At 37.5% G+C, this 13530-nt stretch overlaps 1 protein-coding gene across 1 annotated transcript in view; it reads right to left on the reverse strand.

Annotated features, from left to right (window-relative positions):
- The window catches only part of TRABD2B (TraB domain containing 2B), a 234857-nt gene that overhangs the window by 45745 nt on the left and 175582 nt on the right, over nt 1-13530 (reverse strand). The window contains exon 4 of the mRNA XM_087928677.1: nt 4553-4727. Within this exon, the coding sequence (XP_087784803.1) occupies nt 4553-4727 (175 nt within the window). The remainder of the gene's footprint in view (nt 1-4552; nt 4728-13530) is intronic.

Here is a 13530-nt window from a genome sequence, read left to right on the forward strand (position 1 = left end):
TTTGGCCAGTGGGATTTTCCCATGTATTTTACCAGGAAACGTAAATAAGTCAGATGTGAAAAGTACACAACCTCCTAACCTTACCTAGATTTCCTGGTAAAAAATATGGGAAAATCCCATTGGCCAAAAACCCACTTAGAGTTAGGGTTGGGTCATGGAAAAATCCCATTGGCGGAAAATCCACTTAGGGTTAGGGTTAGGTCTTTGTGAATTTGGAGAGGAAAATGGACATTGCCAATGCATTCAAAGCCCTTGGGTATAGTTAGGAGGGTGTATACTTTTCAAGTGTGCCTTATCCGTAAAAATACATAGGAGAATCCCATTGGTGGAAAATCCACTTAGGGTTAGGGTTAGGTCATTGTGAATTCAGAGAGGAAAATGGAAGGATTTTCCCATGTACTTTAGCAGGAGACGTAGATAAGTCAAATTCAGAAAGTATGCACTCTCCAACCATACTGAAGGGATATGCATTGGCGATGTCTATTTTGTTCTCCAAATTCACAGTGACCTAACCCTAACCCTAAAGGGATTTTCCAGAAATGGGAGTTTCTGTATGTGTGTGTGGAGAATGTTTATCTGCTACTCCTAAGGAAGAGTAATCGAGTAGAATGTTCATTATAACCATAACCTTACATGGATTTTCCCATGTATTTTACTAGGAACAGTAAATAAGGCACGTTCCTAATCATACCCAAGGGCTCCAAATGGCAGTGGTGGAATTCAAATTTTTTTATGACTGGTTCTGTGGGCATGGCTTGGTGGGCGTGGCAGGGGAAGAATACTTTTAAATTTCCAGTCAGAGGTGATATTTGCCAGTTCTCCAAACTATTCAAAATTTCTGCTACTGGTTCTTTAGAAATGGTCAGAACCTGCTGAACATCACCTCTGCCAAATGGCTATACTTGGGTATGGTTAGGAGCATCTATCCTCTTTGAGCCTGCCCTATCTACATTTCCTGGTAAAATACATGGGAAAATCCCATTGATGGAAAATCTACTTATGGTTATGGTTAGGTGATTGTGAACTGGGAGAGCAAAATGGATTCAGAGCCCTTGGGTATGATTAGGAGGTGCATACTTTTTGAGCCTGCCTTATCCACGTTTCCTGGTAAAATATATGGAAAAATCCCATTTCTGGAAAATCCTTTAGGATTTTCAAATCTCACCAGGCTCAAGGTTGACTCAGCCTTCCAACCTTTTGAGGTCGGAAAAATGAGGACCACAATTGTTGGGATAATATGCTGACTTTGTAAAATGTTCAGAGAATGTTGTAAAGCACTATGGGGTGGTATATAAGTCTAAATGCTATTGGTGTTTTTGGTGAGAAACTAGTCTTTTTAAGATTTATGTTCCACTCATTGCTCTCCCATTCTGAAAACTATTAATTTTTAAATACTATACTCACTATCTGATTGACGTGATGGCATTATTGCTTTTGTGTCTTTAACCAACAAATGAAACATCTGCAGTGATAAACAATGGTCAGCCTATTTAACCAATAAATCAATGGCTCCGTTACTACTGGGGCCTCTTTTGTCTTTTATGCTATATTCTGGCAATAAAGAGATGATAGAATTACCATTTGTTTTCTTTGCTGCATGGCTTACATTAGCTGTGACCAAAGAAGAACAAACTTTTTGCACAGATTTCTTTTCCACACTTTATTGAAATGATGCTGCTCAATAAACAGCATCTGTTTTCAGTTTGGAAGGGAGGAGGGAGTCTCAGTGCAAGTGTTTGTGATCATCTCATTCTCCCAGGGTAGAGCCGTTCATAGAAACCTGATACTCTAGGTGGATGTATATGAAGAAGGTTTGTACCTATGGTAGAAAGATGCTGTACTGTGAGAGGTGAACAATAAAATGGAAACTTCAGGACTGGACTGAGGCCAGAATACATACTGTGGACTAGCTCACATTCCACATGCAATGCAGACGTTGTTTCAAAATGTTCTCTATCTTACCGCTTCTCCTGATTACTGCACTCCATAAAAATGAAGGCTAGTTGGAGGTTTATTATAAGGTCTCCTTAAATAAAGTTTCTCAACTGTTTAGTTTTGGTCCAATTTTCTGTCAATATTCTAAATTTGAGATTGTTCATTTTGCTTCACTTCAGTAGAAATGCAGTTGCCAGCTGTGAAATTTTGGATCTTGCTCTAGTATGGCATTCCAAATCCCTGCTCAGCAACAACAATGTTAACAGTGGACATACTCCTGGACTTATATCTGTTTTCACTTTACGCTAATAGGATACTTTTTATGAGATGGTGCTTTGTAAATCTGTAGGAAATTACTTCCCAGGCAGGCAATATTCTGTTTTTCAACAAATACTGTTACAACTAATGGCTAATTCTTTCTCTCCTAAACTGCTAAGGGAAGCACACATTGCCTACAGGAAAGGAAAATTAGCTGCTGTCTAATGCTTTCTCTATTGCTTGCCAATGATAGGACAGCTTTTTGTTTCCATGGAGACTGTTTGAATAGAGGCCTCACCCAATTTATGATTCAGCACTATAATCCACTGTGTCAGCAGCCTCCTGGCTCTTACTGCTAAAGTAGAACACATTCATCTTAAGGACTCTGTGTCAAGCCAGGTAATTGCATGGGCAAAAAGTCAGCCACCAGTAATATCATTTAAAGATACTCTTTAGAATTATTAGTGTATTATTATAAAGAAACATTTCCTGCTTATAGATGTGGAATTGTGGGGACTAAGACAGATACGTTTGGAAATAATATTATTGACTACATAAACACCTGGTGAAGCCCCAAACCAAAAATGACACATAGCAGTTCTTCCGAGCTGAGTTCTTTATTGTTTCGTACCTAAAGACAAAATCTTGCCATACTGAAGACTGTACTATCTGGATCTACAGTACAGAAAGTCCTTGACTTATAACAGTTAATTTAGTGACCATTCAAAGTTACAATGGCACTGAAAAAAGTGATTTATGACCATTTATCACGCTTATGACTGTTGTAGTATACCCATGATCATGTGATCAAAATTCAGATGCTTGGTAACTGGTTCGTACTTATGACTGTCGCTGTGTCCCAAAGTCATGTGATCACCTTTTGCAAACTTTTGACAAGCAAAGACAATGGGGAAACCGGATTCATTTATGTTGATAAGTTGGTAACTGTTTAGTTTCCAATGTACCAACTTAAGTGAATATGGCTTCCCCACCATACCAACTGTAGTGATTCATTTAACAACTGTGGCAAGAAAAATCTTTAAATAGGTCAAAATTCACTTAACAAATGTCTCATTTAACAAGAGAAATTTTTGGTTCAATTGTACTCATAAGTCAAGGACTATGTATATATTCTATTAACTATTAGGGAGGGGCTGTCTTCATACTCTTTCTCTTACATGATGTCTGGGCTAAGTTGCCTCTTACTCTTCAAGAATGTAACCCTCCCACTTGGGCATCCAGGTCCACACAACATTCCATCACATCACCATAGAGAAAATCTCCACTGCACACAATATAATTTTTTAAAAGTATAACTACATCATATATAATATATAACTGGCTTAATTTGCCTCCAAATGTGTATATTTAATTTTTAAAAATATGAAGTAGTGTCCTAGAGTCTACCTAAATGTTTATCTGGAATTGCTTTTTTTAAAGTATTTGTAATGTCTGTATAGTTCTGTGACACATGCAGTCATTAATTTTTCAAGAACTTAACAATCTTGATTCATTAACAGGCCAGACTCATTATCTCTTGATGAAGGCAGAGAAATGATGACAATATCTATCTCTTCAAGTTTAATACTATGCAGGAAAATGTGTGAAATGTTTCACAAGTGCTTATCCAATCTAATTTTTTAAAAAATTGAAACAAATATAAACTTAACTAAAACTGTGTATAGCTAGAAGACTTAATAATAGTTGCAATCAGCAACTAAATCCAGGGCAGCATGATAAAACTCTGAATACTTACCTGACACATACAAAAATTCAAGTATTGTAACCTCTGTATAGTTCTGTGACACGCGCAGTCATTAATTTTTCAAGAATGTAACAATCTTATTTAATAACAACAACAACAACAACAACAGAGACTCTGGCATAAACCAGCGCAGGTGGTTCCAGTGGCAATTGGCACACTGGGTGCTGTGCCTAAAGACCTAGACAAGCACTTGAAAACAATTGGTGCTGACAAGATCACCATTGGTCAGCTGCAGAAGGCCACCTTACTGGGATCTGCTCGCACAATCTGGGAGGTGTTCAACTAGTGATTTGTGATATGAAACCCAGCATGGTTATCTCGTTTGCTATGATAATGTCATTTTTGTGAATAATAATAATAATAATAATAATAATAATAATAATAATAATAATAATAATAATAAGCATCACCCAAATTTCATAATAACAGTAGCACTGAAAAAGGCACCATGCTGTTGATCTGACTACCTTGGTACACTGTATCACCAAAGAAAAAAAGACTGGAAGAACCATCTTCTTTTCAAACTACATCAGAAAATGAAATTAATTATCCCATCCCATGCTGAAATCAACAGAAAAGAGATTGAGATCCTACCTGCTCCAAATGCAAAGAAGAAGCTCTTGTCAGTATTCTCTCTTAAGAGTGCCATCACTCTTTTCCCCATTCTTTCATTCCTCTTGTAGATCAGTTCCTGTCGGAAATACCTGTCAATCTCTTGAGCTGTAACCTGCTCATGTGGAGGAAGTGTTGTATTGATGAAATTAGGGAGCTGGAATGAAAAAACAGGAATAACTCTCAATAAGAAAAAACGTAAGGGAGAAATTGGTAGGTTGTAGGAAAATCATTAGAAGATCATCAGCAATAGCAATAGTACTGAGACTTCTATACTGCTTCACAGTGCTTTACAGCCCTCTCTAAGTGGTTTACAGAATCAGCATATTGCCCCCCAAAATCTGGGTTCTCATTTTACCAACCTCAGAAGGATGGAAGGCTGAGTCCACCTTGAGCCAGTCGGAATCAAACTTCAGGAGTGAGCAGTGAGTTAGCCTGCAATACTGCATTCTAACCACTGCACCACCATGGCTCAAGTAGTGATTGTTTATTTGGGGATTATCTCTGGTCATTTCCTGGTCTTTCCAACAACTAACCAAAAAAAGTGTGCAGCTTTTTTTGCCTCCACGACTATTTTCTAATTTGGGTTGAGTGATGCTTCATATTGCTGGATTATAACTCGATATAGTCAGGAATATGTCTCAAAAGTTAAACTACCTCTTAATAGATATCTACTGAAATCAAAGATACCCTTGAGTCAAACTTGAGTCCAGACAACTGCATACATGCATTTTTCTTGACAGCTTTACATTATTTCAGAATATTTTCTTTGCTACATAATTTAGTCAACAGCTTTGATATTCTCAGAACACTCATCCAACCACTAACTTGGGTTGACCCCATTTAGTTTCCAAGATCAGCCAGGACCAGACTTTAAATAATGACCGTATATTGGCAATTTGGAGGAAATGGGGAAGGGAATTGGGGATTAAATTGAGTTATAACTCATATAACAAGGTCCTAAAATGGTTTTATTGACATGGATAAAGTGTATTCTAACCATTAAAGCTGCTTCTTTGTATATTACTAAAAGTACCACAAAGTCTAGAATTAATCAATGAGATTAGAAGCCCAATTAAAAACACAAGATAGAAAGTAAATAGAAATTAAATTAAGTGCAAAAAAAAATCCCTATTAGTACACAATACAAACACAAAAACATATTCCAGAATTAAGGTTTAATCCAAATAAATGGCTTGGGTGGAAGGTTTAAATGATGTTTGATCTGTAGCTCTTGGTTATTTTAGGCTCCTGGGACTACTAATAACAGGGAGTTCAGTTTCCCTGAGATATATTAGGCAAACAGGGGATAGTGGAAAAGAATTGTGAATAATGGCAAAACAGAGGAAGGAGACTAAAAAGAGATATTAGAAATTGGGGTGCAGGGTTGGAGACTGCTGAGGTTCATTTCCTGCTATTAAGCAGCATTTGGCAAGAAAAAAAAAGGCATCAAAGACAAGAAAGAAGAAAAAGCAAAGGACACACAATCAAGGGAAGTTAAGCAGGAGTGGGATTCTACCAGATCACACCTATTTGCTAGAACCAGTTGTTAATATTCTAAGCAGAACTAGACTTCCTGTCTCAGGAACTTCTCTGGAGTTTTTTTTCCTCCTTTGCTGGTACTTTGCTTGTGTGGAGTGACCATTCAAAGTTACAATGGCACTCAAAAAAGCGACTTATGACCATTTTTCACACTTACGACTGTTGCAGCATCCCCATAGTCATGAGAAGCCAGGCGAGGAGATGCGTACCTCAATGTGAGTGATATTGAGTTAATCACACCCAGCCAATAACATGACCACCAAGCCATGACCACCAACTTAGCCATGCCCACAGAACTGGTTGTTAAAAAATTTGAATCCCACTCCTGGAGTTAAGTGAAAATGTATGGAGGCTCCCATTCATTAAAATAATATTCCCAAGATCCTTGAGGGATTACCTTTCCTATAGGTCTTTACAGATTCAATTTAGACAGGTGGAAAATGAAGGTCTGGACCTAGTCCACAAAACAACATAAATGTTGTTCCCCTGCCTATCTTTGACTGGGATTTAGCTATTATCATATGCTTACACATGGTAGCCCTTGAGAAATTTCTCCTCAGCTTTATTCAGCAGCCCTACCTATTACTTCAGAAGCACATCCAGAGGCATGTGGACATTTGGAACAAGGAGGCAGCAATTGCACTATCTGATTAAAGCTGGAGAAATTTTAATATATAGGGATGTTGTCTTGTCAGGACCACCAACGTTTTCATGAAAATAACCATTTGGGGCTTCTTTTTCTAGGCTTAAGGCTAAATTCAAAAGCAGCTTAGGTTCTTTGTGATCCAATGATATCTGCCGTGCTTCAGAGTTCAGCTGATTTATTTCTGGAACTATAATGTGTTTAAAACCACAGTAAAGTTACTCTGCTCTTCCAAATACTGTGGTTGTGGGGATTTCTCTTTGGCAAGACCTATTGCTTCTATCCATCTACTGGCTTCTGAATTTTACTTCTTTCAACGTGAAAAGTGGCTTGCCAGCTTTGCAGCTTTCCTTCATTATTCAGTTTTTGATGGGCTGGGGGTTGTGGGGGCTTTTTTGCACACAAGACAGCGCATACAACATAAATAAACTGACTTGGATTTTTTGGGATGTGTGTGTCGAGCAACTTATTTCATTTTCCCTTTTCATGGAGTTGGCATAGATTAAATTTATTATTCTAAAATCAATAGCACCTTGGAATGAAGCAGAGACTGAGTTGTATTTTTTGCGACTTGTTCTTATTGTTTTAAGGCAAACATTTCGCTTGCCATTTTAGAACAATTACAACGATTATTTTGTTGTAGATTTCTGCTTTACTGGGATGTGAAATCTTGACTCCCTCAAAACACACAAAAAAGGAACCTTGATAAGTACAGTAGTACCTCAGTACTTGACTGCTTTGAAAGTCATCAGATTTGATACTCGACATATTTTGATGTGAAAATTGAGGTTCGGTAGTCATCATTTGTTTGATATGCGACATGGAAGCTAGAATTTGTCGGTTTTCTCTGCCTCATGAATCTACCTTTTCCAGCCAAAACAAGTTACACATCAGTCACATGGTTTGCTTGGTACTCATTTTTAGTACTTGTAGCACCTCTCAGAATCAATTAATGATGAATACCTAGGTACCATGTAGATACAATCAAAATAATGCACTTATTTGTTTGAAGCATAATAGCCATTTTCTGATAAAAGCCATGGTATCTGGAAAATGAATCAGTTCTATCAAAAAGAGAGAAAAAGACTATTTGATTATTTAAATTTGAGCTTAAATTAAAACTTAGATTCAGCTGCCAAATCAAATCAGGCATCCTCTGAATCAAACTGTTTCTCAAACCAGTAAATGAAAATCCAACTCCCATAGAAACCAACTGGTAAATGATTATTTTACAATACTTTGGTGTTTTAATAATGCAGTTAAAATACACCCACTTATCAATGCTGGTTTTTTTTCTGCTGAGTTTATGATAATGACAAGATACAATCAACTTCCAATTACAGAGATATTGCTACCACTTTTCACTGCAAGATATACATACAAAAGACATTTTCATCGTCTTTAAGACAGCATATTTATATTATACTAATTATATAATGTACAGTAAATTTCACCTATAATAAACACTAAATCCATATCCTAAACTCATTTTCCCATATCTTTCCATATGGGAGGATCAAAGGTGAAGCTTCTTTAAACTGGTCTAATTTTATTAACCATCAGACAAATCATTTTTTTTAATGGGAGGGTAATCTTTTTATTTCCAAATACTTTTAATATTACTTTTGTTTCCTGTTATGGTTTAATATTTTTAAAATGAAAATGTGAGATTTAATCTAAGACTATAAAAGATGTTAATAGAAATTAACTTGCTTACAACTGTCAGTAGGCTTTCCAAACCACTAAGTAAAGAAAAAAAAAAGAGAAAGTCCTTTGTTTCAAATTCAGTTCTTAAATTCCTAGGACACCTTTCCTTGCCTCATTCTGGATGCATTATTACACATAAGTACTATATTATTCGAACAGGAATATATCCATGCATGACAAAAATTAGGTAGTTTAAATATACATTTAATAATAGTTTTGTATCTATCTACCAAAAAAGGAATAATAATAATAACAACAGCACTGTTGTTCTTTCTAAGATATTCTGAGTTAATACATTTCTAAGGACCTTAATCCTCATTACAACTGTTCTGTGGCTTGGGACAAGAGAGATAAATGACCCAAGCATGGATGTTTTGCAAAGTAATGTAACCACAGAGCAAATCCTGTTGCTGAGTCCATTAATCATCAGTACTTCTCTCTTTGTATTTATGTTCCTTTCTACACTTTGACATACACCATGCTTGGTTCAGAAAAAGCAACAGCTCCTTGTTGATTTATCAGAAATTGCTTCCTAAATCATAGGGATTTAAGAAAGCTTCACATATTCAGATAGAGAAGTTCCTTTTTAAAACACAATTTCAAAGACACTCATGAAAACAAACTTTCTTTTCATTTCATGAGAAAAGTGCTTAGGCACAGAGAATTCAGTTGATGCAAGGATTTGGTATGTTAGTAGAAACATGTTCTCTCATTTCAAAAACACATTTTTTTAACTAGTATCATGCAACATCTAGAAGTAACAGCAATAGAAATTCCTCTTTAAAAACAACATGGATCCTGCAGGAGGCAAAATTCACTTCAAGCAGGGCAAATGAATTCTTCATTTCAACTTGGTGACTTCAGCCCTTGAAGGGATTAAGAGTTATTCCCAAAGAACTGCTGGGATAGATCTCCCTTTGACGCTAGTTAACATCTGAGAGACAGCAGAAGGCATACCTCTCAGACCCATAGTCAGCTCCAGAGGAGCACCACTACAAAACCTAGCCAAATACTTAGCAAAACAGCTACAGCCCCATGCTGAAACAGCAGCTTCACATGTACAAAACTCATACCACTTCTTGGAAATGATCAAAGATCTACACGTGGAGCAAGAAGATCTGCTTGTAAGTTTTGACGTGGTTTCACCATTCACTCAAGTCCTGATAAAAGAGACCCTTGAAATCATCAAAAATAAATACCAACCAGCTAAACACCTCATGGAACTAACAGAACACTGCTTAACCAACACATATTTCATATACAAAGGACAAAGATACAAACAAATTGAAGGAACCCCTATGGGATCACCACTGTCACCCGTCATTGCAAACCTGTTCATGGAAGAATTCGAATCCAGAGCCCTGGCCAATGCCATCCACAAACCCAAACTATGGTTAAGATACATCGATGACACATTTGTGATTTGGCCCCATGGAAAAGAAAACCTAAACAATTTCCTAACACACCTAAACAGCACACACCCCAAAATCAAGTTCACCATGGAAACAGAAACAAACAAACAACTACCATTCCTAGATGTACTAATCTACAAAAAAACAGATGGAACACTAGGACACAACGTATTCTAGAAGAAAACACACACTAATCTCTACTTCAACGCCCAATCCCACCACCACCCAGCACAGATAAACTCCGTGGCTAAAACACTAATTACTAGAACCAAACGCCTGGCAGACAAGACACACATTAAGACTGAACTATGCACCCTGACTAAGGTACTGACAGCCAACGGCTTCCACAAAAGCAAAATCACTGCCTTGATCCACAAAAACACACTTTGACATAATAGAGACCCAGAAGATGAACAGACCTATGGAACAGCTGTCCTGCCCTACATAAGAGGTACTATAGACAAAATTAGTAAGATACTGCACAGACATCACATCAACACTGCCTTCAAAACAGACAGAAAAATAGCAGCCATCCTTAGAAACCCCAAAGATAAAATTGACCTGGAAAACCAAGGCATATACGAAGTCCCCTGTGCATCATGCCCGGCCACATACATTGGACAGACCAATAGAAGAATAAGTACCCGCCTGGATGAACACAAAAATGCAGTCAAAAAGCTGGAACACACTTCCTCACTAGTCCAACACTTGGAAGCCACAGGTCATAGCATCAACTTCAATGGCACCAAAACCCTAGCCACTATAGAAAACCCCAGCCACAGAATCATCAGAGAAGCCATAGAGATTGAAAAAAGACCAGAAAGCATGAATAGAAGAGATGATTCCACCAGACTGTCAATCATTTGGAAGCCTGCACTCACAAACAAAAAAATCTCCACACCACAAGCCAGGCAAACACCTGGGCACATGATCCCCCCTGATACCTCCAGCTCAAACACACCCCAACCAGGCACTCAGATGACACCTACCTTCCTAACTAATGATAGCCGTCCATTTACCCGGAGCCAAGCTGCACTAAAGGCCTCCAATAAAGTAACACAATGTTGCCAGCCAATCAAGAGACAAAAAGAGCCAAAAAACAGACAGGAGATATTAGAAACACCAATCAAGCAGAACACAGCAAACTCCAAGACCAATAAACACAGACCACGACTCCCAACCAATCAGGGTGAAGAAAAAACCATTCTGGCACAGCAATAGGCTCCCCCAAATTTAAATCTGAAACCACTATAAAAGCCTGACTCACAGATGAACACTATACAGAAGCCTGATGATGGCAGATGAGATTCTGCTGAAACGTCACTATAACTTTAAAAGCACAACTACAATGACGTGGGAAAATACCCGAACAAAGCTGAATGCCATATATATATATATTCTTTTGTTTGTGTTTTTACTCTATTTTTTTTAATTTTTATTGGTTTTTAAAAACAAACATAAACAAACAAACATAAAAACATCAAGCCATCTTCCATATGTGTGCATACAGTGTACCGGTTGGTTTACAAATTGTTTTGTGCTTCCATTTCGTAGTCTTCAATTACTGTGTGATTGTGTGAATAATAATAATAATAATAATAATAATAATAATAATAATGATGATGATGATGCCTGTAGCAAAGAACCGGTGGGATCATAAGCCTGAAAAAGTGGTTGAAAATGAGCATGCAAAACTACTGTGGGACTTCTGAATACAGACTGACAAAGTTTTGGAACACAAGACCCCGGATATCACAATTGTGGAGAAGAAAAAAGTGTGGATCATCAACATTTTTTGTCATACCTGGTGACAGCAGAATTGTCGAGAAACAACTTGAAAAAAATCACCAGATATCAGGACTTGAGAATTGAACCTCAGAGACTCTGGCATAAACCAGTGCAGGTGGTTCCAGTGGTAATCGGCACAGCGGGTGCTGTGCCCAAACTCCACCAGAAATGAGTCTTTAGGACTCTGCAAGGCATCCTTCTCCAAGAGGCTGCGCTGGCATGACAAGTCTCACAAAGATTCATTCCTGGTAGAATTTGGGGGAGAGAAAGAAAGACTTTTGCTGCTTCTGCTGCTTTCCTTGCATGAAGCCAAAAGTCAGAGTCTCTCTCTCTCTCTCTCTCCTCCCTCCCTCGAGAATGGAGCTGGAGACGGTATCCTGTGATCCTAAATAAAGAATGATCAATTGGTAAGAAAATGGGGTGGGAATTTTCCTGCAGACTTGTTTTGGGATTTTCCCAAGGTCTTTGGTCTGTGGGATTTAAAATTATGAGTTTGGTGGTCCCTGAGGTCCAAAAGGTTGGCGACCCCTGCTTTAGATGACTAACTCACCAGCTCTACTAACCATTATTGGCTTGGAACTATGGGAACTGAAGTGACACACCGTTGGAAGGGACCAAATTAGGAAATGCTGGTTCAAAAAATATTGACGTACAAAGTTTTAGTACCTGGTCTCCAGTGAGAAATGCAATAAATACTCAACAACAAAACCAGAGGGACTGCTTAATTATCATTGTGATTGTAAAAAATGAAATTTGTATTTGTGTTATGAAATCTGTTTTGCATGACTAATTTTCTATTACTAATGTAAATCAATACATTATTTGGGTTTCATAAATGAGCTGTATACCATCTTATGTGCAGATCAAAGACACCTGTTCTCTATGATTAATGGAACTTTTTAACATCTGGCAAAAATTTGTCCTCCAACAAGGGAAATCAAGCTCGATTGTTGGATTGTGTATTGATAAAGTGACAACTTTTGGCACCAAATCATTTATTTGTGCCTTGAGCTTAGTTAGGAAAATATTCGTCATAAAATAAGACAAGAAGTGGATAATTAATAGGAAATGTGACTTTCCAGATGAGCCCCCAGATAGCCAAAATTAAGAAAGAAAAATCTAGAAAAAAATGCAAAGTGAGTTTTCTATGAGCCAATGAAAAGCAAACTTCAGATAGTACTTGACTTACAACAGTTCATTTAATGACTGTTCAAAGTCACAACGGTGCTGAAAAAAATGAGTTATGACCATTTTTCACACTTACGATCATTTGCAGCATCTCTATATTCACATGAGCAAAATTTAGACATTTGACAACTGGCTCATACTTATGATGACTGCAGTGTCCCAGGGTAATGTGATCCCCTTTTGCGATCTTCTTCTGACAAGCAACAACAACAACAACAACAAAATAATAATAAATCTGGATTGTGGATGTGGCAGCGCCTGGAGACAGCAGAATAGAAGAGAAAGAACTGGAGAAGATAACGAAATACAAAGATCTATAAATAGAAATAGAACAACTATGGTAGTCCCAAAACAACTGGAGCATGACTTGAACTGCACGGACATTGACAATTTTGCCATCAGTCAATTGCAGAAGGCAGCTTCACTTGGAACAGTTTCCATCCTGTGGTGACATCTGTAACATTATCAAACATTTGCCTATCCCAGATCCTTGGTAAGCACTCAAAAGGTAGACAAAAAATACCAGGCGGAACATCTGGCTGACTGTGTGATTAATAATAATAATAATAATAATAATAATAATAATAATAATAATAATGCCTGTAGCAAAGAACTGGTGGGATCATAAGCCTGAAAAAGTGGTTGAAAATGAGCATGCAAAACTACTGTGGGACTTCCGA

The sequence above is a fragment of the Pseudonaja textilis genome, chromosome 3 (assembly GCF_049901715.1).
Source record: "Pseudonaja textilis isolate UNSWEBS1 chromosome 3, rPseTex1.2, whole genome shotgun sequence".
NCBI classification, from domain to species: domain Eukaryota; kingdom Metazoa; phylum Chordata; class Lepidosauria; order Squamata; family Elapidae; genus Pseudonaja; species Pseudonaja textilis.